The sequence below is a fragment of the Monodon monoceros genome, unplaced genomic scaffold (assembly GCF_005190385.1).
Source record: "Monodon monoceros isolate NGI ecotype Baffin Bay Population unplaced genomic scaffold, NGI_Narwhal_1 Super_Scaffold_6, whole genome shotgun sequence".
Lineage (NCBI taxonomy): Eukaryota > Metazoa > Chordata > Mammalia > Artiodactyla > Monodontidae > Monodon > Monodon monoceros.
This window is the reverse complement of record NW_021703783.1, coordinates 86,566,723-86,593,638: the sequence shown is the minus strand read 5'-3', so window position 1 is coordinate 86,593,638 and position 26,916 is coordinate 86,566,723. Positions and strand designations below refer to the sequence as shown.

The 26,916-nt window shown below is 41.4% G+C and overlaps 1 protein-coding gene across 2 annotated transcripts in view; it reads left to right on the top strand.

The window, feature by feature from the left end:
• SYN3 (synapsin III) overlaps positions 1-26,916 on the top strand; it is a 402,826-nt gene that overhangs the window by 41,692 nt on the left and 334,218 nt on the right. Inside the window, exons 3-4 of one of the 2 annotated variants that reach the window (XM_029206768.1) lie at positions 11,884-11,975; positions 19,092-19,094. In XM_029206768.1, the coding sequence (XP_029062601.1) occupies positions 11,884-11,975; positions 19,092-19,094 (95 nt within the window). The remainder of the gene's footprint in view (positions 1-11,883; positions 11,976-19,091; positions 19,095-26,916) is intronic. The other variant, XM_029206767.1, reaches the window with a different exon arrangement.

The following is a 26,916-nucleotide window of genomic DNA, read 5'->3' as shown; positions in this document are numbered from 1 at the left end:
GGCAAGTACTTGCCATCAACAGGGCAGTTAGAAGAAGCAGAGTGGTGAAGGAGGGGCCTGTAGGCTTCCCTAGCAGACACTGCATACTGACGTGGAAAAGACACTGGAAGATGTAAAAATGAGAGCTCTGCGATTTAGGACACGAGTCACCCCGAATAAGCCACTTGGTGCAGTGTGAAGGGTGTCAGCCTGGGTTTGGATCTCGAGCTGCAACTTTGGACAAAGTCACTCTGCTTCCCTGGGCCTCACCTTTGGCATCTGCAAAATGAGCATCTGTTCATTCAATGATATTTACAGAGCACCTGTTCTCTTTCCCCAGACAATGGTTTAGGTGCTGGGATAGAGCTCTGAGCAAAACAGACAAAATCCCTGCCCCCTGGAGCTTCTGTTCTAGTGAGAGAGATGGACAATTGCATATTTAATTGGGATGGACGGAAATATTTATGTCAGAGGGGGATGAATGCTGTGGGGGAAGATTAAGCAAGAAAACTGAGCTTGGAGCACAGCAGATGCTTTGTGGGGAGGTGTCACTGTGGGCGCCAGGGAGCAGAGGTGTGCTGGAGTTGCTCAGTGTGTTTGACAATGGAAAGGAGGCCAGCGTGGAAATGACAGAGTGAGTTCGAACTGGGGAGGACAGGGGATGGTGGGAGGCAGTGTCATGTAGGATCTCACAACCTGTGTAAAGCTTAGGTTTTTTGTATTTAGTACTGTTTTATTATTGCTGCTGTTTATGCATTTAACAATTCTCTTAGACTCTGTGAGACTCTGAAAGAACTTAAGAAGTGAAGAAGATTACAGTACATGCAGAATGCTGATTTTTTAAAAAGGAATTTGTTAATAACACAGTTTCCTTCCCAAGAGTAAACATAACAGTCTGTTAGGGATTAGGGTGGAATTTTGATGAAAACTTGCTAGAGGACTTGAGAATGCCCTAATCCTACCTTGACAATCACCACCACCAGCCCTTTTCCAGGTTCCTAAGGCAGACAAAAACACAAGGAGGAAGAGCAAATAAGAGTTGAAATACCACCAAGTGTTAGCTGGCCTAGGCCCACCCCCACCCCCCACCCCGTGCAGGGGCACCTGCTGAAGCTGGCCTGAATCACCTCCAGACCAAAGCAGTGCAGCTTCTTACCTGTCTTTAAAGCCAAAATCCCATTCATGGACATCACTTACTACATATGTATTACTAGATAGTTCCGAGGTACAACGAACACCATTATAAAAAGAAAGAGCAGGACAGCTGGGTCTCTTTGGAATCAGAGTTCACTGCTGCCAACTCATGGGAGAGAGTGGCTGAAAGAGAGATGGATGCTGAGGTTGGCCTCTGAGGAGTTGCAAAGCAGGAGAGAGGACGTTAACATGATGACCACCCAGATCAGCAGGCACTCAGCTACAGAGAAGCAGAGTGTGGAAGCCGGAATCACACACGATTGCCTGGCTTTTCAACCCAGCAATGACCCTGTCCACTGTTTAATGCAGCATTGTGATGTCCTGAGCACTAGATTAACAGCTCCTTTTTATGAGGTGTAGTGAGAAAGGTTAGCAAATAGGGCAGAGGGTGAGAAGTTGTCCTAGCATTAGGACAGGTACTGGAGGCTGCCCACCTTCTGCTATCAGCTCAGTATCTGTGTATCTCTTGTCTCTCTTTCCTCTCCTGCAAATTACAGAGGGTGTCTAAGGCCATGGAAAGGGGCACACTCTAAGGGCTTTAGGGTACAGTCTGGACCAGATAGGTCTTCACTAACTAACAGGAATTTCCAGTATCTTATCAGCCACCCTTGGATTCCAGAACAATCTGTCTGCCAGCATCTTGTCTTTCTCAGGAACTCTGGACAATAGCTCTTTTGTCAAAATCCTCCCTCCTTCAGTCAGGCTTCATGGTCAAGGCTGATAGCTGCTACCTCCACATTCCCACACATTTTTGGTTTCTTGTGTACATTCCAGTCACTCATCCAATTCCAAGTCCCAATTTCAGTTTCTTTCCCATTGATCTGTGGGCCTAATAGCATCCTTCAACTTATTATAATAATGATGATTGCAATCACCATTTTCTACTCTGTCAACAACATCATTATCATCGCAAATGCAATTATTGGTAACTAAACATGAATACCCCTTGTTTTCAGTAATATTATCTGCTTGGCATCACATACTTGCCAGGTGCCAGTTCCGGAGAGAATCAGTGAAAGACCTTACAGGAAACTGAATGCGTTCCATCTTGTTTGTGTGTGTGTGTGTGTGTGTGTGTGTGTGCACTCGTAGGTGTGTGTGCACGTCTTTTCTTGGAACTGGACATGTGTTTAATTATAAACAGGTGCTTATATTTCCTTCTGATCTACGGTGCTGTAGAAGAGATTTTGTTAATGGATGTGATTCCAACCATATCTAGCGCTGATAATAGAGCCTGGAACTTAGAAAGTACTATGTAAATATTTGTGGTTGAATATCTGCCGCTCCCCTACTCTGCATACCTTAGTGTTTCCCAGCGGTCTCCCAAAGATGACTACACCCTAATCCCTGGAACCTATGAAAATGATACTCCAAAGGGAGTTGAAGATGTGATTACAATTAAGGACTTAAGATAGGAAGAGTATCTCTGATTATCCAAGTGGGCCAGTCTAACCACAGAAGCCCTTAAAAACGGAGAACTTTCTCTGGCTAGAGAGGGAGATGTGGCAGAAGGGAAGTCAGAAAATTTTGGAGAATGAGAAGGACTTAACATGCCATGACTAGTTTGAAGATGGGGAGTGCAATGTGACAAGGAGTGCAGACAGCCTTAAGGAGCTGGGAGAGGCTCCCAGCTGAAATCAGCAAGGAAGTAGGACCTCAGTCCTACAACTGCAAAGAACTCAATTCTGCAAACAACCTGATAGGCTTGGAAGCAGCTTCTTCCCAAAGCTTCCCAGTAAGAGCCCAGATGGCTGATACCTTGATTTTTGGCTCTGTGAAACCTGGAACAGAAATCAGCTGAACTAACATGGACTTCTGATGTATACAGCAGTGAGATAATACATTTGCGTTGTCTAAAATTGTTACATTTGTGGTAATTTGTTATGGCAGCAATAGAATACCAATACCCTATAGAGTGACATTCACATTCCTTCACAGGGAATTCAAAATCCTCAGAACTGGTCTCCCACCCACCTTTCTAGCTCTGTCCTATTGTGTTCCTCCATATACTCCATGCCCCAGCTACAGAAGACATCTCACTACTCCATTGATCCGAGAACCCTGTGTTCTCACCTGCGCTTTTATTCATGGAAACTTAGATTGGGCCTTTTTCCTCCTCTCTGCCTGGAAACACCCTCCCCATTGCTATGGTCTAGTGGATCTGGCAATGGACAGAGTTTCAGAAGGCGAGTTATTTAGCATGTGTAGGTGCCCACCTATAAAATATAAAAATAACACTTTGTTCTACAAGTATGTTTTCAATACCTGCTGTGTACCAGGAGCTGGGTATAAAGTGGTGAACAACTTTCTAATAAAAATATGATTGCTTGGCATTTCTTTTTCATATGCTGTGATAATAGTATTTTCCTTCCGTGATCATTAGGAGACACTGGTTAAGAAAGAAAGAGAGATGAAAATGAAAGGGACCATAGATGTAATTGACTCATGTTGATTATGACTTTCATTTTGAAGATGAAGAGAATTAAAGTGGAGAGAGAATGAGGGGTTTGCCTAAGGTCATACATGGGTCAGTGTTAAATCCAAAATTTAGCTCCCTGGACCCCAGACTTCAAGACCAATTTCTTTTCCACCATTCTTTCCTTCCTCCATGTATATGTTTACTAAAAGTTATAAACAGGAAAACTCAGATAGTCCAGCACTTTCAGGTATCATTGAGATCAGTGTTGAAAACCTCGCACACCTGGTTTTAACAAGAGTAGCAAAATACAAAGACCATATATATGCCTGATTTTGTGAAAACCTATTTGTCTTTAATGGTGTCTGGAGGTAATATCCTGCAAACATATAACATGACTATTTTCTTTCCTAAAACAGAATCTTGACAATCATAGTTATATGCAGCCTTCATATAACTTTAAAATCTCCCTACTAACAACAAATAAGTAAAAAATAATGCAGATAAGATAGTGGGCTCAAGCTTTCAACAAAGTACAATAGAAAGAAGCTAAAATAATAGAGGATGTTTAAAACTGTGCTGAAACTCACAAGTTCATTTAGAAAGCAAAGAAAAATTTGTAGCTGTAGGTAAGCATGGCAATGGTGGAATGCCACAGTCACCATTCCTCAGTATAGGTGGAGACCCAAAGTAACAGAAGTGCTGGCTTCTTTGTTTATCATCCTCCCAGCTGGCAGATCACACTAACAAGCTGTTAAGAATTGTTTTCACTGTCAGGGAAGCTGAGGGGACTGAGCTCTTGATTTTTCTTTTCTTTTCTTTTTTTTTTTTTTTTTACCTTTAAGAGAGGTGGGGCTTTCCCCTGAGGAACTCTTTGAGAGGTCTGGCTGCAATGGTGGGTTGAAGTCTGAATTAGGGAATAGTACTGGAATATATTCTGTCCAGTCAATTACATCGCTAGGGAAACATCCAATCAGTTTATTCTGAACAGAGCCTTTGAGGTTGTCTGGTTGCCCAGTGTCTGCGTGTATCTTGGAGTGGGTGAGTAGGAAGACTTTTTATCTGATCAGCAGGTTGAGGGGGTAAGAGGTATGTGGTCATTCTGCCTTGTCTTTGGACCTGTTATCACTGGGTACTATTTGGGTTGCTTCCTTCTTAGAATATTATACTATCTGATGTCAAGACACTGTCAGGCTACAGTAACTGAAACAACTTGAGACAGAGGTAAGGATAAACAAATAGATCAATAGAATAGAATAGAGAATTTGTAAATAGACTGCCACATACGAAGTGACTTGATGTTTGGCAAAGGCATCAGTGCAATTCTATTAAGAAAGATTGGTCTTTTTAATAAATAGTGCCAAGTTATTTGAATAAACATATGGAAAAACTTAACCTACCTTACATCTTATGCAAAAAATTAATTATAGATGGATTATAGACCTCAATGTGAAATATAAAACAATAAAGCTTCACATGACCTTGGGATAAGCAAAACATTTTTAAACTAAATACAATAAGAACACTAACTTAAAAGTTATTATAATTGTTTTCTGTATTTATATAAAATCTTCATTTTAAAAATTATGAAAGATGAGCCACAGACTAGAAGAAGATATTTGCAAATGGTTGTATCTAACAAAGAATGTGTCCAGAATATATTTTACATACCTCTTACATACTAATAAGAAAAGTGCAAACAAAAAGTAAAAATATGAACAAAAGATTTGAACAGGCATTTAATCAAAGAGATTATCTAAATTGCTCATTAGCACTTGACAAGGTGCTCAATATCACTATCAGAGAAATGCAAATTAAAACTGCAATGTGCTACCACTAAACAGCCATCAGAATAGCTAAAATTTAAAACACTACCAAGTGTTGAAGAGGACATGGAACAACTATAATTCTCATAATCCTAATAGGTGTTTAAATTGATGAAACCACCTTGGGAAATTCTTCAGTGATATTTTCTAAAGCTAAGTATATGCCTATCCTATGACCCAGCAATTTCACTCCTAGGTATATACCCAAAAGAAATGAGTGTATATGTCTGCCAAAAGAGATGTACAAGAATGTGCAAAACACCTTTTTTCTTAATAGCCAATGACTAGAAATAGTCTGAGTGTCCATGATCAGCAGAACAGGTAAATGTATTATTGTATACTCAGACAATGAAACACTACACAGAAGTAAAATGATTTCATCTAACCCCAACATCATGGATGAATCACACAGATATAATGATGAGCGAAAAAGGCAAATACCAAAGAGTACATACTGTGAGATTCATTTATATGAAGTTCATATATATGAAGTTCAAGAACTTGCAAAAGTAAGCTATGGAAATAGAAGACATTAAAGTGGTAGCATCATGGTGTGAGAGTTGATATCAGCTATAATGAGGTTGAGGGAGCATTCAGGGAGGCTGGAAATTTTCTTAGTCTTCATCTTAATGTTGATTATACAAGTACAAATCAATTAAAATCCATCAAGCTCTAAACTTAAAATTTGTGAACTTTAATTTAGCTATCCCTCTTTTTTTTTTTGAGGCATTCTTCTAAGGTTCACAAGATCTTCAATTTATCAAGATCTATCTTTAAATAAGATTATACCACTTTACATACACTGTAAGAACCTTCTAACATTATATTTCCATTTCCATCTTTGTGTTCTTGTTACACTTTCTACTTATACACGTGTCATAAACTCCCATAATACATAGTATTGTTTTGCAGTCAGTTGTTTGCTCTCAGAAGCAGAGAACTATGCTGAAGCAAAAGGAACAGACTTCCTTTTGAGTCCTGGAGTATTTACAAATGTACTTTTTATGGAAGAATGTCAAGTGAAAGTGAGGTGCCTACAGGCATGGCAGACTATGACAACCTGACCCTAATTCAAATTAAGAAGACTTTGAAGAAAAACGTCATCGGAGAAATTAGAAATATAAACAAGAAAGTATAAGTGGTCCAAATGAGTATAATTTCCTCTGGAATAAATTTGATTTCAGAAATATTTTTTTAAGTTGATTATTTTTTATAGACATTTTAAAACAGAAAAAATATTTCATATTTATCCATTTAGTTACCATATGCAGAGTTCTTCATTTTGTGTCAGTACAAATTTCCATCTGGTTTTATTTTCCTTCTGCCTGAAAAGCTTCCTTTAACATTTCTTAGACTTACAATAAATTCTCTCAAATTTTATTTGCCTGAAAAAGTTTTTAGCATGCCTTGATTTTTTTAAAATGTACTTTGCTGGATATAAAATTCTAGGTTGACAATTTTTTTTTTCTCAGTACTTTAAAGAAGCTGTCCCACTGTCTTTTAGTTTAATGTTTTCTGACGAGACATTGGCTGTCTTTCTTATCTTTGCTTCTCTTTATATAAAGTGTATTTTCCCCCTCTGATTGCTTTGAAGATTTTCTCTTCATCACTGGTTTGTTAGTAAGCTGATTATTATGTGCCTTGGTAGGATTTTCTTTATGTTTCTTCTGCTTGGGATTCACTGAATTTCTTGGGTCTGTGGGTTTATAGTTTTCATCAAATTTGGAAAAATTTTGGCCATTTTTCTTTAAATATTTCCTAACCCTAACCCTTTAAAAACCCTTATGATCTTACCTTTTTTTCCTTCTAGAACTTCAGTTACACATATATTAAACTGTTTGATATTGTCCTGTAGCTCACTGAGGTTCTTTTTTTTTTTTTCCAGTATTTTTGTGCCTGGGCTTCATTTTGTACAAGTGTATATTGCTTTCTCTTCAAGCTCACTCATATTTTCTTCTGTTTTGTCTAATCTGATATTAATCCCATACAATACATTTTATGTTTAAGATATTATACTTTTAATCTATGAAATTTCTGTTTTTTCCATTTTTAAGTTTTACCTTTCTCTTTATCATGTTGAAGTTTTCCTCTACCTTCTTGAGAATGTGGAGCATATTTATAATAGTTGTTTTAACTTCCATTTCTGCTCTTTCCATCATCTCTCATTTCTGGATCTTTTCTTGATTTCTCCTTAGTATGGTTCATATTTTCCTGCTTCCTTGCATGTCTGGTAATTTATGATTGAATTTCATAAATTTTGCAATGTAAATTTAACATGTTGGGTGTTGGATTTTGTTGTATTCCTATAAATAGTGTTGTACTTTGTTTTGGGATGCAGTTAAATTACTTGGCATAAGTTTGATCCCTTCAGGGCATGCCTTTAAAACTTTTCTTAGTTTTAAAACTTTAAAACTGTTAAACCTTTAAAACTTTTCTTAGATCTAGATAGAGTGATTAATCATCCCAGTCTGCCTGGGACAAAGGAGTTTCCCAGGACATGGAACTTTCAGTTAAAGACTGAGACTGAAGGGGCTTCTGAAAAGTGGGACTTTTGGTTTTAAAGTTGGGAAAGCTCCAAGTAAACTGGTACAAATTGGTCATCTTAGATCCAGAGCATGCTGCAGTCCAGGGCTAATTTAGCCCTACTACTAAATTTTTGAGAACTCTACTCATATTACAAGGTCTTTATACTTTGACTGGTGAGAACATGAACTATCTCCAGCCATGTGTCTGGAGTGTTGAGTCTACTGTTTTCTGATAGTTCTATCATTGGACCTGAGTACTTTCCTTGCATGCATGCTCAGATCAGTACTCAGCCAAAGACTTACAGATCTGCCTGGAGGTCTTTTTCTGGGCAATTGTATCTTTCCTTTGCTCTGCACTGCAAGTTCTAGCCACCTCAGCATCCCTGAATCCTAACCTCTGACTCTTAGTGAGACTTCTGGGCACTGACTGCATTCTCCCACGCCTGGGAATTGCCTCCAGGCAGTCAGCTAGGGCATTCACAGGGGTAATTTCATGTGTTTCCTTTCTGCAGGGGTCACAGTCCTGCAATGCCTGTTGTTCAATGTCTGAAAACTATTACTTAATATAGTTTGTCTGGCTTTCTAAGTTTAAGATGAGAGTGTAAATATAATCCCTGTTACTCCCTTGTGGCCATTAAGCAAAAGTCCATACTCTTTATATTTTATGCCTTAATATTTTGAAAATTGTTTATGTTATAAATATTTGAAGGAGTTGCTCTTTTTCTGGTTATACCATTTTTTATGCATTCAGTTTACTCTCACTAAGACAATTAAATATTTGAACATAATAATGATAGCTGTTTACAGAGATACTCTTCCTGTGTATGTCTCAGCCCTGTGCTAGATGCTTCATATACACTATCTTGAATCTTTACCAAAAAATTTATAGGTAGATACTACTGATATCATTGCCTCCATTTTAGAGATGTCAAAAGTGAGATTCAAAGCAGTTAGTAACTTGACCAAACACATCAGCTAATATCTTGAACAGTTATATTTAAATGTAGTTTCTTTGAAAATTATTTATCTATACCACAATGCCTAATGTGTAGTATTTAAAGAGACATTACATTAAAAATAGTTGGGGCCAAAATGTTTTGAGGTCAAAAGGTTAACTTATGTAGAAAATTTAAGTGACTCTGATAGTAGTGTTTTACAATATATTACTGTATGTGTGTGTGAGGGGGGGGAGAGAGAGAGAGAGAGAATGTATGTGTGTATTTATATGCATTTAATTATGTGTTTGGTGAAGTGGATAAAGGAACCTTACCTAAACCAGTTGACCTTCTTTGAACCCTGACACCTTTGCATGCAATAGTAAAATTGGATCCAATTTCCAGAATTATTGTATTACTTTTCTAGGATTGTTGTAACAAATTACCACAAACCTGGTGGCTTAAAACAGTAGAAATTTATCCTCTCAGTGTTCTGGAGGCCAGAAATCTGGAATCAAGGTGTCAACAGATCTGCACTCCCTCTGAAGGCTCTAAGGGAGACTTCTTCCTTTCCTCTTCCAGTTTCTAGTTACTCCTGTTGTTCCTTGGTTTTTGGTAGTGTAACTCCAATCTCTGCCTCTGTCTTCACACAACCTTCTTTCCTGTGGCCCTCTGTCACCCCTTCTCTTCTTTTGTAAGGACATCTCATTATATTTAGGGCTCACCCTAATCCAGGATGATCATCTCATTTGAGAGCCTTAATTATATTTGCAAAGACCCTATTTCCACACAAGGTCACATTCACAGATATCAAGTGTTGGAACTTGGACATATCTTTTAGGGGATACAATTCAACCCACTACAGTTTCTAGGAGAGCTTTCAGGGTCTTCAAAATTGGCTGGTCTTTGGTATTCTACCAGGGGAGTCATCATGCTAACCTGAATGAGAGATGGTTGGATACTTCTATGTTCATTCCCGTGGTTGTTGAAGTTTTTAGAAAGTTAAATGCAAGAGGTGCACTTTCTTTGCTACCCCGACTCTCCGTGCTTGACCCAGCAGAGGCTCGCTGCCCTATAACCCAGGCATCTATCTTCTGTAATTACTCATAAACCATGACCAGGAAACAACTGTAGACACCCAGATCTGACCAAGATGAACTTCTGACAGGTATGTACAAGCCTGAGGGTGTCTTCTGTCGAGGTATTTGCCCTTCCATTTGGGCAGCAAGACAGCCCCTGGGTCTTTGCCATCTATGAGTTAGAAATTCTACCATCCAAGATTCTGATTCACTCCCTTTTTTCATATACTTGGTGACCAGCTATTCTGTGTTGCAACTTTCTTCTAACTTCTTTTGCTTCACGCACAGAAGCAACAACTTTTCGTGCTAATTCTTCTTCGTAATCTCACAAATGAAATATCTGAAACATGATGGGACTGAATTTTTAAGGCATTAGATTTAATAACTAGGTCATTACCACTGTTAACCAACCTGACCTCATTAACAGGGCTTTTTGCTTTTCACCTTGCCACAGCATGATGAGGTTATTAATTAGAGCAAGAAACACAAGCACTCTGGGTTTGCTTTAAAGCCATCTGGGGAGATGGCTAGGTCTTCGGTCATAATTCCTGGTAAATGATTCCAAGGGGATACAGTTAAATCACCATGAAATGATATTTCCCTTCAATGTAAACTTGTTTTTCTCTTCAAGTGGTTTATTTTTAGGTCCCTAAAATTCCCATTTGTAATCCACCTAATATCTTATTCAGCTAAACAGTGAGGACAGTGGGGTGCAGCAGTTAAAAGCACAGGCTGGAGCCAGACTTCCTGGGGTTAAATCCTGGCTCTGCTACCTACTGTGTGACAGTGTGCAAGTTATTTGATCTCTCTCTGCCTCGGTTTTTCATCTGGACAAGTATGAGGATTAAATGAATTCATACGTATAAAATGCTTAGGACAGTACCTGGAACACAGTGTTTCATGTATGTGAGCAGTTATTTTTGTTTGTTAAATTCAAAGAAATAGCTTTTGGCTTCTGTGTAAGTCAGTCCAGTACTATGCATTTTCTAGGGTGGGGTTACAGGTTGAATTGTGTTTCCCTAAAATTCCTGTGTTGAAGTCCTAACCTCTAGTACCTCAGAATGTGACCTTTTTTGGACATAGGTATTTGGAGATAGGATATTTACAGAGGTAATCAAGTTAAAGTGAGGTCCTAATCCAGTATGACTGGTAAAAGGGATACAGAGACACGCATAGAGGAAAAACATTGTAATGAGAGATAGGGAGAAGGTGGCCATCTACAAACCAAGGAGAGAGGACTGGAACAGAGCCTTCCTGCACAGCCCTCAGAAAGAACCAACCCTGCCCACACCTTGATTTTGGACTTCTAGCCTCCACAACTGTGAGAAGACAGTGTTCTGTGTTTAAGCCACCTAGTGGTGGTACTTTGTTATGGCAACCCTAGGAAACGGACGGTTATAACATCAAATTGCTATCCCCAGGGAGCATATAATCTGGTAGGACGGATATATTCCACAGGAATAGCAACATAGATTTGCTAAAGCTTGCTCAAACAAATAAGCCAACAAAAAGATGGACTTACAAGGATACAAAAGTGTCTAATAAAATACAAGTGCAGGATTGTAGCTGGCACAGAAACATCAAGAATACTCCCTATACTCTTGCCTCTGCCCCTCTCTTGGTGACCATGAAGTTTCTTCCATGCCCACCTCCTATCTCTCCCCACCGTCCCCTCCACTGGAGTTAGAGTTGCTTCTTCCACCTTCAAGGAGGTAGAAGTTAGTAGCAATGCAACTTTGGACATGTCACTGTGTCTCTCTGCACCTCAGCTTCCTCATCTTTCAAAAAGGGAGATAAAAAATATTACTAATTTCCTATGTTTCAGGTGAGGTTTAAATGTGTATTTGGCACATATAAGTACCCAATAAATGTTATAAGTTATTGGCATCACTAGTATTTGATGAATCCTTATTTTGCTTTCTCTTTCAGGCTGAATTCTCAGAGTTGAATCTAGCTGCCTATGTTACTGGGGGCTGTATGGTGGACATGCAGGTTGTGAGAAATGGGACCAAGATTGTGAGGTAAGGTGGACCGAGGTACAGAAAACCTTCATTTGAGAGGTGTGTATGGGGTATCTCCCTTTGCCAACCCCTTAGTCTGTTGCCTACAACCTGATTCCTCTACTACACGTGCTTTCATGTACGGAATGTCTGCTTCCAGAGAGTTTTAGGTATTATTGCATAGGAATGACTGGTGGCACAAACAATATGGGAAAGCAACTGAGTATGCTGGAATGGGCCCTGGGCTTGGAGAAAGAAGACTTGGGTTCCATTTCTGACTTTATGGCTCTATTCGGGGATATTATTTAGTCTCTCTTGCCCTGTGATTCTCATCTGTGGCATGATGATAGTGAACATGGAAGTAGAAGGCATGTATGTGAGAATACCCTATTAATTCTGAAGTGCTGTACAAATGTTAAGAGTTTATTAGAAGAGGCTGCATCCCGCTTCCAGCAGTAGAACAGAGTAAGTGTTCAGAGACTCCCCTCCCAGGACATCACACCTAAAAGTACTAGATATAATATTTCCCCCCCAAATCTGTTTATAGTATAAACAGCTGAACTGGAGGGGAAGTGAGGGAATTCTTCAGAAGATCAGAAATGTCAAAAAAGTATAAATCTGCAGGAGAGGTAAATAGTGGATTAAAATATTTCTATCTAGTTAAGTACCCAAAGAATGGTACAGACTAGGTCCTGTGAGGGTTTAGGTGGGGAAGAAATAGAATTCAGATTTGGGGAAGTAGAGACAACAAGAAGAAATTTGAGGTAAAGGTGGCATTTGTTCTGAGCCTTGTCAGATGGTAGAATATGGGCATTCTATGTGTTTTAAGAATAGGAAACAGTCTTTGTACAAACCAAGAAGCAAAAAAAAAGGAGTATGTTTGGGAAATTATGATAATTTTACTAAATCAGCCGTCATTTACCGAGTACCTGCCATTTGCCAATGAAAACATTACATGGCTTCCTATTTCCAATAATGGTAGACCAACTGTAGGTTATCTGAAAACAACTTAAAAACTGCTTTTAAATAATGATAATCTTCAAATCCATCAAAGAGTTGACATGACAATAAGGACTTACTAGGAAGAGAATGATAGGAAATGGAAATCCAGAGAGATAAATGAGTACAGAAGCTTCATTTTTCCTGAGAGTACTGCTGAGTCTAGCAAATTTGAAAATTGGTTTTGATAGCCTAGCAGGGGCAAGGGAGAAAGAAAGAAATACCCAGGTTTTCTCAAGGTATAATGGTAGACCCTACCCAAAATAAGCTGAGACCTCAAAGGACTACATCTCAAGGTGAATGTGAACTATAGGTAGATGAGCCCTCACAAGTCACTGAAGCTTGAATTGCACTTTGATTGGCCTTCCAGGGAAGCGCAAGCATTAAATTTGGTTTATGGTAATCCCAGACATGCCAGAAGTCAAAGCAGATCCTGTGTAGTGGAAGGCACTTTCATACTAGGCTTCGAATAATTATTCAGATAACTTTTTGTATAATAGCTAGCACATAGTCAACAATAACCAGGCATATACATTATGAATGAGAAGAAACAGGAAATATAGATAAGCAGAAAGATACCCTCAAAAACACACATTCTTAAAAGAAAAAAATCATACATATTAAGTTGAAAAAAATCAGGTTGGAAGATATCTGCAAGGAATAGGAAACTATAAAGAATGACACAACCAGTTTTATTAAAACCAAACAGAACTTCTAGAAATGAAAACTACAATAACCAAAATTATTGTAAATGTTGTGTTTAATGGCATATTAGACACCATTGAAAAGGCGTTAATGAAATGAAAGGTAGAGCCGAAGAAATTATCCCAAATGAAGCCCAAAGAGAAAAAAGACTGGAAATGCAGAAGAGATGGTTAGATCTCCTGAGAAGGTCTAACATTCATTTAGCCAGAGTTTCATAAAGGGAGGGAAAAGAGAATGGAGCAGAGGCAGTAAAATAAGAAATGATAGCTGAGAATCTTTCGGGAAGATACCAAACTACCAACATCAGAAGCTCAACAAATTTAAAGCAGGATTACTAAAAAGAATTCTATACCAAAACACAATAGTTTAAGTGCAGAAAGATAAAGAAAAATAAAAAGTAGCCAAGGGAAAAAGGCAGATTACTTGATTGGAGTAACAGACTGACACTTGGCTCTCAGGCAGCAGGGGTGGAAAGATACCCTCAGTGTGCTGAAAGAAAATAATTGTCATCCTCAGGGAAATGTATTTTATGAAAGAAGGCAAAATAACATTTATAAAGATAAGACCTCACTGAGGGAAATTGTAAAGTATGTACTTTAGGCAAAAAGGAAATGACCTCAGAATAACGTAGAACAGCAAGAATACATGAAGAGCAAAGAAGGTGGAAATGCTAATAAATATTGTCTTCAAAAAACAATAATCATAATAATGACATCTTATGGATTTTTAAAATATATGAAGGATTCAAATAAACCACAGTAAGTGAGTAGAGGCTGGGGCTAAATATAATTAAGATGTTCTGAGGCCCTTGTAGTGTCAGGGTAGAAAGTTATGTATTGATTAATAACAGGCTTTGAAAAGTTAAAGATGAAAATTAAAGAATTAAAAAGTAAAGGTAATCTCTGTGATAATTACTTAAAAAATAGAAACAGAATGTAGTACTTAAAAACGATGAGAGGAGCTTCCCTGGTGGCGCAGTGGTTAGGAATCCGTCTGCTAATGCAGAGGATATGGGTTTGAGCCCTGGTTCGGGAAGATCCCACGTGCCGCGGAGCAACTAAGCCTGGGCGCCGCAACTACTGAGCCTGTGCCACAACTACTGAAGCCCGTGCGACTAGAGCCCATGCTCCGCAAGAAGAGAAGCCACCGCAATGAGAAGCCCACGCCCTGCAACAAAGAGTAGCCCCCGCTCACTGCAACTAGAGAAAGCCCGCATGCAGCAACGGAGCCCCAAAGCAGCCATAAATAAACAAACAAAAATATTTAAAATAAATAAATAAAAAACAATGAGAAAGAAAAATAGAAATAATAAAAGAAAACAAGAAAGGAGAGAAAAACCAACGTAGAACAGGTGTTATAAATAACACAAAATAAGATGATAGGTTTAGACCCATATATATCAACAGGCTGGTATTCTGAATGGTGTGTACAGCAGTACTGGTTATTAAAATATTGAAATTTTTCTATACAAATTGATAAATAGCCTCTGACCGGAGCCCACTGAATGCCTTCAGCCACCCTTACTTACCCCATGGTTAGGCATGGCCATTGAACTACTCTTTTGTCCCCCAGTTCACCACACTCCTGTCCCCCATCCCATATCCTTGTTTCTCCCGTGGTCAGAGGATGCCCAAATGTTGCAGGGGAGATACACCCTTGGAAACAATAGTGGAACCCCAGAGAGCAAACTCCTGGTTCCCTTTGTCCCTTCAAGGCTGTTTGCCTGTGAGTCCCCTAGAGTTGCCATCTCATGGTCACTTGTGAGAACTGCAGCTTTCTCAAAGTACCCTACAAGTTGCTAAATATTTTTATCACCAGTATATATGAGTAATTATATTAAATGTAAATGAACTAAATACTCAATTTATGGAGCATCTACAGCAAGATTGTCAGAGTAGTTTTTTTTGTTGTTGTTGTTTTTGGCTGTGCTGCTTGTGAGATCTTAGTTCCCTGACCAGGGATTGAACCTGGCCCATGGCAGTGAAAGCCTGGAATCCTAACCACTAGGCCACTGGGAACTCCCCCAGAGTAGATTTCTTTAAAATATAGCTATATTCCATTCAGGAGATTCATCTAAAACATAAGACTGTAGAATGTTTGAAAGTTAAAAGATGGAAATAAATATATATATTAAATAAATATATAAGTTAAATATTAAATAAGTTATAAATAAATATATATATATACATACATACTTATACATACCATGTAACAACTGGGCAAAAGAAAGCTAGCCAATATAGTTGTATTAATATCAGGGGGAAAAATAGACTTCCAGGTGAAAAGCATTACCAGGAAAAAGGAAGTAACCCATTAGGATAAAGGAGTCATTGACCAAGAAGAGATAATAATTTTAAATTTATAGGGCTCAAAAAAAGTGCCTCCAAATGTACTTCAAAAATTGGCAAAACTGCAAGGAGAAATTAACAAGTCTTCCATCATGGGAGATTTTGAGAATGGTGCTACATATATACATTTATTTACTTCTCACAGCAGCCTCATTATGCACATAAAAACTATGAAAAACGTAAAATTCAATATTTAGGAATCTGTGTATGTTCATATTTGGGATTATTTGTCTTATGTCTTGTTTCCCTATCTGGGAAAGGGACTGGATCATCTTCTTTGTAATATGTAGAAATGAGAGCATCTATTCCATTAATCCCCAAATTTGGCTGCAGATTAGAATTACCTGGGAAATGTTTTAAAATCCTGATAGCCAGGCAATAGGAAAAACCAATTACACTAGACTCTCTGAGGGTAGAACTTAGGTATTGGTAGCTTTAAAACTCCCCAGGTGGGGGCTTCCCTGGTGGCGCAGTGGTTGAGAGTCTGCCTGCCGATGCAGCGGACACGGGTTCGTGCCCCGGCCCGGGAAGATCCCACATGCCGCGGAGCGGCTGGGCCCGTGAACCATGGCCGCTGAGCCTGCGCGTCCGGAGCCTGTGCTCCGCAACGGGAGAGGCCACAACAGTGAGAGGCCCGCGTACCGCAAACAAAAAACAGAAACAAACCAAAAAAAAACACTCCCCAGGTGATTCCAGTGGGCAGCCTGATGGAGTATCTCCCCAGATTGCTTGCACATTGGCCCTGAACTGGGGCTGGGTCATCTGTAAAGCTGAGTATCCTGGGGGTGTGCTGCCTGAAGAAGATCACTTTGCAGACATGGATATCTCAAGCCTCATTCTAGACCTGCCATCTTCTTCCAAAATTTATTAAAATGTTCACAAAAATAAATTTACAAAACTGTTCCAGCTGATTCTTTTTTTTTTTTTGCTGTACGCGGGCCTCTCACTGTTGTGGCCTCTCCCGCTGCGGAGCACGGGCTCCGGACGCGCAGGCTCAGCGTCCATGGCTCACGGGCCCAGCCGCTCCGCGGCATGTGGGATCTTCCCGGACTGAAGCACGAACCCTTGTCCCCTGCATCGGCAGGCAGACTCTCAACCACTGTGCCACCAGGGAAGCCCAGCTAGTCTCCCAGCACTTAAGAATGGCAGGCTTGGAAGGTAGTTGTAATGGTTTGAATTGTGTCTCCCCAGAAAAGATGTGTTAAAGTCCTAAGACTAGTACCCCAGAATGTGATCTTCTTTGGAAGTAGGATCATTGCAAATGTAATAAGTTAAGGCCATACTGGAGTAAGGTGGGCCCTTAATCCAATGTGATTGGTATCCTTATAAGAAGAGGGAAGCTTGGACACAGAGACACAAGGAAAAACTATGTGATGATGGAAGCAGAAATTAGAGTGATACAAGATAAGGAATGCCAAGGATTGCCATCCATCAGCACAAGCTAGGAGACAGGCATAGAACGAATTTTCCCTCAGCCCTCAGAAGAAACCAACTCTGCTGACACCTTGATTTCAGACTTTGAGCCTCTAGAACTGTGAAAGAATAAATTTCTGTTGTTTTAAGCCATGCAGTTTGTGGTACTTTGTTAAGGAAGCCCTAGAAAACTGATACAGTAGTGCTTCTCAAATTTTAACGTGCATACAAACCCCCTAGAGATCTTGTTAAAATGCATTCCCATCCATTAGGTCTTCAGGTAGGACCTGAGATTCTGAGTTTCCTACAAGTTCCCAGATGAAGCCAATGCTGTCAGTCCTGTGACCTTGATTTGAGCACAAAGGCTTCCAGATGATGTTGATGCTTCTGGTGGAAGACCATAAGCATCAGTAGCCAGGGCTGTGAGAACAGTGCCAGTATAGCCAAAGCCCTGGGTTCTAGGATCCATGGAACTGTTAAGATTTATTTTGTCCATGCCCAGGATGGTGCTTACAATCTCAGCCCAGCAGCTTATTTCAGCGAGCCACAGGTTACAAGGTGCCAGACCTGCAAGAATGTGCACACAATCCAGGTAGCCCCAGCCTGACTCACACTGCATCCTGCAGGTGAGGAGTCACTAGAATCTTCCTCCGGCATGTAGTGCCATACCAAGCCCTAGCTGTGGTCTCCCAAAGCAGGAATGTCGAGCAGTGCTCTTGCCTTGCAGTGTATTCTTTCAAAGAGACTTAGGTGTTGCACTGAAAATGCCCTTAAGCACTTCCAAGTCTACAATAGGAGCAAAGCTGAGATCATCTAAAGTCTTGCTCGTGGGGAGCACCTTTGGGGAAGATGACCAAAATGGGTGGTAGAGCAGACCACTGCTGGTTTTCTCCAGCATCTATTCCTCCTGCTTTGGGGAATGGCACCTAGATTTTCCATTGGGGCGACCCTTCCCCAGATTGCAGTCTGTGTGGTGTCTAGAGCTGACAGCAATAACCAGCCCTAGAATCAGAATGTCACACTGGGGGAAAAAAAAAGCCTGGGACCCAAGCCAGGCCAATGAGAATTCATGTGAGACTTTTGCTGGAACTCTTGGGTGAGAGACACATGTGTTCTGCTGGGGCTGCTGAGCTGGTGGGATGAACTCCTGGAGCTGCTGGTGGCCATGGCTCTTTCTCTTAGAGGGAAGGATCTGCTGAGAATGAATCCAAGACAAAGGAAAACACAGCCAAGATAGAGAAAGAGAGTCAATGACCTGCTGATGTTATTCAAGGCCCTGGATCCAGACTCATCTCCAAGCTGGAGCCAAAAAAATCCTTTTTGATAAAGCCAGCTTGAATTGCATACACAGAATTCATGAATTTTTATTTATTTAACAAACGCTTTATAGCATTTCCTACGTGCTAGGCACTGTCCCAAGCACTTAACATGTATTGACTCATTTCATCCTTTCAACAACCCTATTAAATGTGTACTGTTATCCACATTTCTAGATGAGAAGATTGAAGCACCAATAAGTTGAGTAATGGAATCAAGGTCTCCAGCAAGTAAGGGTCAAAACTAGGATTCAAGCCTAGGTAGTTGGCTCCAGAGCCTTTGTGTCACCACTTACTGGACTGCCTTTTTAACAAGGGGGAGATTGTTTCATAGTTAGAGCTGCTTAAAGAGGCAGTAGGTTCCTCATTATGAGTAGTATGAAAAAATACAATTAGACAGTAGACAAATACTGAGGGGATCCAAGAATCTGAATTTAGACAGTGAGAACTTAGTGAAATAAGAGGGCACTCATGGGGCTTCCCTGGTGGCACAGTGGTTAAGAGTCCGCCTGCCAATGCAGGGGACACGGGTTCATGCCCCGGTCCGGGAAGATCCCACATGCCGCGGAGCGGCTGGGCCCGTGAGCCATGGCCGCTGAGGCTGCGCGTCCGGAGCCTGTGCTCCGCAACGGGAGAGGCCACAACAGTGAGAGGCCCGCGTACCGCAAAAAAAAAAAAAAAAAAAAAAAAAAGAGGGCGCTCATTAGTAAAATGAAAACATATGAAAGTATAAAACTGATAAAGGTAATTAGTTAGATTAAGAAGACTCTAATACTGTATTGGTGGTGTGTAAATCACTTTTAACTTCAGTAAAAAGGTTAAAAGACCAGAAGTATTAAAAATAACAATAGCTACGATGATTAGTTAATGAATATACAATATAAAAAGATGTAAATTGTGGCATCAAAAACATAAAATATAGGGAGGGGCAAGTAAAAGAGTAGTTTTTGTATGTGATTAAAGTTAAATTGTTATCAGCTTAAAATAGACTGTACTATAAAATTTTTTATGTAAGCCTCATGGTACCCATAAAGCAAAAACCTATAGGAGATACACAAAACAGAAGAAAGGATTCAAAGCAAACCCCTACAGAAAAGCATCAAATCATGAAGGAACCCAGCAAGAGAGGAAGAAAGGACAAAGGAACTACAAACCAGCCAGAAAACAGTTAACAAAATGGCAATAGTACTTTAAATAACTATTTTAAATGTAAATGGATTAAACTTTTCAATTAAAAGACATAGAGTGGCTGAACAAATTGAAAGAAAAAAAGACCCAACAATATGCTGCTTAAAAGAGATTCACTTTAGCTTTAAATACACTCATAGGCTGAAAGTGAAGGGGTAGAAAAAGATATTCCATGCAAATAGAAACCAAACAGAGCAGGGGTAGCCATACTTATTTCAGACAAAATAGACTTTAAGTAAAAAACTGTAATAAGAGACAAAGAAGGATAGAAATTTTGTTATTCTCTTACTCACATTACCCTTGTCCACTCCTTGGCATCTGGTCCTGTTGAGCCCACCCCAGGCCAGCATGAGTGGACTCTGGGTCTGTGCTGGAAGCAGCAGGAAGTAGAGATTTCTCCCAGGTGCTGAGTGTGACTCAGGCTCATCTGGGGTACAGGATGTGTGTGTTGCTCTTCCTTAGAAATCTGTTGCTCAGACCTGAGATTCTACCTCTCTCTGAACCTCAGCTTCTTCATCTGTAAAAGGTAATTGTATTATTTTACATAGTTTTTGTAAGGATTAAATGACATATGTGAAAAGTTTATTCATTCCACAGATGTTTATTAAGGGCCTACTATGTTCCAGGTTCCATTCCAGATATTAAGGATTGTATCAGACAGGGGCTAGGCAGAAAACAGAATTCATCCCCAAATGGTTTAAATAAAGAGATTTTAATAAAGGAATCACTTACGGAGGGGTGTGTGGGGCTCAGGGAACATGAGGCATCCAATAACAACAGCAAGAAGCCATTATCGTCATTGGGGTGAAGGGACAAGGAAAGGAAGTAGAATTAATAGACTCAATCCAGAAGGTTTCACCTAGACTTGGGCAGGAGAGCCATGCAGTTGAAGCAATAGTTGTAGAGGAACTTAGCTACCTCCAAAGTCCTGCACTGAAGCAGGGTGGGCACTAGGAAGAAGTACCACCACCCTCCTTTCCCCCTGCCCTCCAGTCTCCTGCTGGGACCTCACTTTGGCCCAGTGAGCAAGAGAGCCTGATAGGTGCTGTCCACAGAGTTCAGCCTCCTGGGGCTCAGAGCAGGGCAGAGAAGAATGGGGTGGGGGCAGGAGGGCCCCAAAAGAATAACTCTCGTAGGAATCACCGGTAAGCAAAGCAGTCCACATCTCTGCTCAAGGCCAGATTCTACTAGTGCTTTGTATATGGCAAAGTATTACACATGAGTTGGTTAAATCATGGGTAATTGTAGTAATTAAACTGATAGTACCTTTTACTCTGGTTTCTGTCAAACACCCAAACTAAGTGTGGACTGCCAGCCAGCTCGAGGTGCTCAAGAGCAACTCAGACAATCCATGTTCTCAGTAAAGTTGTGTAATTCTATTTAGAGAGCAGAACAGGGGCCATTCCAGGACATGTTAAGATTCATGCATTGTGGATGGCTGTTGCCATTCTGGGCCCAAATTCAAGCCTGGCTTCAGAATGGAGCAATAAAAAAGGGCAGCCGTGTCCATACAGCCAGATGGGATTCAAAATACAGGACAGGAGAAACCAAGAATGAAAAACACCCACGGAGGCAGATGTTAATGAGGTCCCAGCCTAATTACACAAGCCCTGCTCTCAGTGTCCAGCATTAGGCAACACTAAATTATAGGCACCCATTCAAACCACAGTGGCTGATAATGTGTCTCCGCTCATTAGAAGGTCAGACCTCAGAGAGGGTTGAAGAGAAGGAGCCAGAAAGCTTAAGTAACACAAGACCTTGAGGAAAGGCATTGAAGACTCTCAAAAGCTACCCTTGGTACCCACCCCAGGATTACTGTTTCCAGGGGGGATATCTGGGGCAAGATGGAGATGTGTGGGCCTGTCCCAGAGGAGGAGTTATTTTACAAAATCTTAGATGTCCAGAGTTAGAAGAGTCCCTTAGAGTTTTCTGTGTGTCCTCATTCTACAGGTGGGCAAATTGTGCCCCAGGTGGCAGGGAGGAAGATGACTTGTCCAAATCCTCCTAGCATGTTAGCTTTTGTGTCAGGATCAGCTCTCAATCCTGAACCTCTATCCTGAGAACTCTCAAACATCCCATCAAAGAATATTATAAAATCATGTTTATTTCACACATAATTGCTCAAAGTCTTCTGACCTTCCTGAACTTGGAATTTCAAATTCCAGATATTCATTCATTCAGCAAATATTTATCGAGCAAATTCAGAGTGCCAGGCACCCACCAGCAAATCACAGAGAGCTCAGTTTCTACTCTCCCTTCGCGGCACCTGTGTCTGCTTGGAAAGGTGCTTCCTTTCATTCTCCTAAGTGGTTACACACACACTGAGCTTTTCCTACTTTCCTTTCTTGCATTCATTAAAGATGTGCCAGACATAGAGGATACAGTAGTGAACAAAATAGACAATACCCTTTGTGGATCTGACATTTAAGCTACAGACACTGACAACAAATAAGAAAACAAATATGCAGTCTAATGGCAGGTCGTGAGAAAAGGTTGAAGCAGAAGATGAGATAGAGAGTGACTGGTATTCGAGGTGGGGTGATCAGGGAAGGCTTCTCTGAGGAGGTGACTTGAGTAGAAACCTAAATAATGTGAGCAGAGTGAGCCCTGTGGACTTGGGAGAGGAGCTTCCCCCTCTCTCTCTTGACTTTGAGTGGATGTGCACACAGGTAAGGGGCAGCTTTGGGGCCAGAAGAGGCAAAGAAGGAAGGCAGAGACCTCCCTTGACCTGGTGCACTCATGTCCCCTTCTCTACCTTCTTCCCTAAAGTTGAATTTGGCACCCCCTCCTCTGTGCGGAAAAGCATCTAGGACTTGCCAGGTAGGAGGGGTGGCTTCATGGCTGAAAGCCTACCTGCAGGGCCAGAGCAGACTACCTGGGGTGGGTCTCAGCTTTCCCTTCTGCAAGATGGGAGGCCCTGGATTAGTCTTTCCACCTTCCTAGCTCTTGGTTTCCCCATTTGTAAAGTGGGAAGAAGTAACTTACCCGTGCTTCTGAGAATGATACGTATGAAGTAGGTAAGCGGTGTCTGGGGACAGTCCTTGCACCTGCTCTTCCTTTCTCCTGAAACACTCCGCAGATGTTACCATGTCGCACCCTTTCAAATATCTGATCAAATGCCACCTCCTCGGAGAGACCTTGCCAGACCATACTGTCCCCACACTCGAGCCCCAACTATACATTTTTTTCCTTCAGGCAGTCATCACTGCCTGAAACTATAGATAGGTAAATAGATGGATGATAGATGATTCATTGATTGATTGATCGATAGCTGATAGATTAGGTACATAAATAAAATATATTAATGTAATATTATAATGTATAATATAAAATAATACATACAGATGATATGCTTTATGTAATTAGATAATACATTAATATAACAATATTAACGTTATAATCAATGTATATTATATTAATTATATTTTGATTATATAATGTAATTATTACATTACAGATATAGATAAGATGTGCTATTTATATAATTTATTTTATTGTATTATTTTCTAGAAGAGAAGACCATGTAGGCAGGGACTTTGTTTTGCTCCCCATATTCCCAGCCCCTAGAACAGTGCCTGTCATGTATCAGTTTCCCAATAATTATTTGTTCAATGAATGAAGGAATGAACCAACACAACCAATGGCTCTGTGTTCTTGTTCTTACTGCTCTCCCTGCGTTGTGATGGATTCAGGAGAACACTAATCATTATTTACTTCTCATGTCTCCCACTGGACTGGACCTTCCTAGAGGATCAGGTTAAGGACTGTTTTTCCAAGTTGTACCCCAAGCGCCTGGCTCAGTGCCGAAATCTTTGCTGAAGGCATTCAGGACTGGCCGACTCTTCAAATGAATAAGAATCCCACAACTTTGCAAAGCAAAAAGCTCACAACTGAGAGGACCCCAGCCAGCTTGCACCAGGCGTGGACTTGCTGACCAGCACACCGCCCACCGCCTTCTCTCCCTGGGAGGGGACGGGGTCTGGGAGGCCAGGGACAATGAGGCATTGAGGGTCCCAGCAGAGCAGCCTTGGTGGGGGAAGGCCCGATCTATCTCTTTGCCCAAGGCCTTTGCCCTCAGCACTGCAGGAGAAAGCAGAATCCCTGGGGACTTGCAGAGGTGGGGCGTGGGAACGGGAAGAAAGCAGCACAAGAAAGAGACAGTGAGAGCCTGTAAAGAAATGCCAGGCTCCGCTACCCATGCGCCTCCAGCCAACAAGCCAGCAGCAGATCTGCCAGCTCCCCCAGGAGTGGGAGCGGAGCACTGACAGAGAAAAACAGTGTGGCTCCTGCTTCCCAGGATCATAGAAATTGGGGATGGGAGAGACCTCAGAGGCCACCGGAGAGCCCCTGCCCGCCCCACACGCACCTTCCTTCCCACATGCTGCAGCTACTCCCAGGAATGGCTCCCGCACTGGGTCCCACTCTGCCATCCCGGGGCACCTGCTCCCAACCTGACACGATCCACTGTGGGAGAAATTGCCCGATGATTACTTCACCCTTTTGACTTTGGCGTCCTGTTTCTCATTCAGAAGCCATCACCTTTTACTAACAGGCTACCGGGTAGCTGGGGACTTCTCAGTGGCAGGTAATTTGATCCCCTTTTTGAAAGAAGTGAAGGAACATCTTCTGAGAAGGGTAATGCCTGGTCCAAGGTCACACAGAGAATGAGTAGGGGAGTGGGGTTCAAACTCCCATGACTTCATGTCACACTTCCCTTCTACCTGGTCGGCACAGCTTGATGCTAGAAACAACACTAGCATTAGTGCTAGGTGATCCTGGGTTCGAATCTTGACTCCCCACTTACTATTTGTGTGACTGCACAAGTAACCTCATTCCCTGATTCCCACGTTCTTCAATTGTAAAATGGAAGTGTTGCCTATTTAGGGCCGAAAGAGGAAGTCTGCTAATGCCTGAAACATAGTGGCTGCTCTCGAAATGTTCAGCCTGCCCCTTCCTCGCCCTCCCACCCCACGACTCCTTCTGCACACTCTTTCTTTCCTGGCCCCTGAGTGAGTCTGGTGGACGGGGGAGGAGAAGGAGAAGACTGTCTAGGCCCCCTTCCTCACCCCAGGCAACATGGAGGAGTGATCCATTTACAGTTTGCTCAATGTTTTCAGACTCTTGTCTCTTCATTTAAGCATGTCCATCTGCTTCCGAAGGGCTGATTGATCCACCGGTTCAGTGACTTTCAACCTTTCCCATGAAGGCGAATAATTTAAGACACCCCCTCTCCCCCACCCGGGCCTATTTATTAAAATACAGGTGCTTAGGCCCCATTACCAGAAAGTCTGGTTCCTGGGTGGGGCCCAGGAATCTGCATGTTGTCAAACTCTACCTACAAGATTTCAAGACCAGGAGTCCAAGGACTTTGCTTTAAAATCCATTGCACAACTAGCCTACGAAGAAGAGCCACAGGCAGATAACTAAAACACAGAATGGAATGATACATTATTTGATTTTATTCTGTGTAGTTTTAAAGCAAATGTGGAAATATTAGCAACAGTCATATACAAAAATAAATTGAACTTGCTTGAAGAAGTTACAGGTTCAAAGTCTAGCTCTACTAGTTACTGACTACGGGGCTTTAGAACAGTGTTTCCTTTCTGAGTGTGTTTCCTCATTTGTACATGAGGATGGCAATTCTAACTTCACAGGACAGTGGATAGAATCAAAAGAGGTAATAGGTATGAGCATACTTGATAAATTATGAAGTAGTGTATAAACGTTAGATGTTATATTAAGATGAACAGTTTTCTCTGATATGTCTTCATTTTGCTAATAAAGAGTATTTCTGTGCTGTTAAGCCTGTTTCCAGGCATTCTGGAATATATCCCTTTACCTTCTGTAGTGTTTGTCCTGATGGCAGTGAAGTTTCTGAAAAGGAAGTCAACCCTTGGACAATCAACCCTTCATTGAATGAGGTAGCCTCAGAGATGGAACCGGTGCCATCCTCTCTAGGTGATATAGGGACTCCAGACCCCTGAGTTTCTCCCGATGATGGTGATGATGATGTGTGTGTGTGTAAAACTTTTTCTCATATCAGCATTTTTTTGATTCTCCACTCCCATTCCTACTGTAGACCAGAATCACCTTTCTCCTTCACCTGGATTTCTGCAGTACCCTTCTCACTGGCCTCCTTGCCTCTGCCTCAGTTATCAATTGTTGTGTAACGAACCACCCCAAAACCTCATGGCTTAAAACCTCAATCATTTTATTTGCTTGCGGTCTGTGGGTCAGGAGTCTGGAGGGCTGGAACAGGCAGTTCTGCTGCTGCATGCCTTGTGGCTTGGCTGGGCTGGAAGGTCCTGTCATCTTCATGTCCATGTCTCTGGTGCCTTGGTGCTCCTCCATGTGGTCTCTCTTTCTCCACGTGGCTGTTGCACTTTCTCCCAGCAGTGTGGTCTCAGGATAGTGAGACTTCTCATACAGCAGCTGGTATTCAAGAGGACAAGTTACAAGAGGGATAGAAGGTGTAAATATCTTAAAGGCCAGAGTTAGGAGTTTCACAGCGTCACTTCTGCCACATGCTAGTGGTCAGAGACAAGCACAGGGGAAAACTAGATTTAAGGAGATCCCACTTGTTAATGAAAGGAGCAGCAAAGAATTCAAAGACACGTTAGTCCACCATGGCCCATTTCAATCCATTCTCTATACACAGCAGTCAGAGTGATTCTTCTGAAATTAAATCAGATGCCAAGCCCATGTTTAAAACCTGCCAAGGCGGACTTCCCTACTGACGCAGTGGTTAAGAATCCGCCTGCCAATTCAGGGGACACGGGTTCAAGCCCTGGTCCGGGAAGGTCCCACATGCCGCGGAGCAACTAAGCCCGTGCGCCACAACTACTGAGCCTGCGCTCCAGAGCCCATGAGTCACAACTACTGAGCCCACGTGCCATAACTACTGAAGCCCGCACCTAGAGCCCATACTCCACAACAAGAGAAGCCACTGCAATGAGAAGCCCGCGCACCGCAACGAAGAGTAGCCCCCCCCCC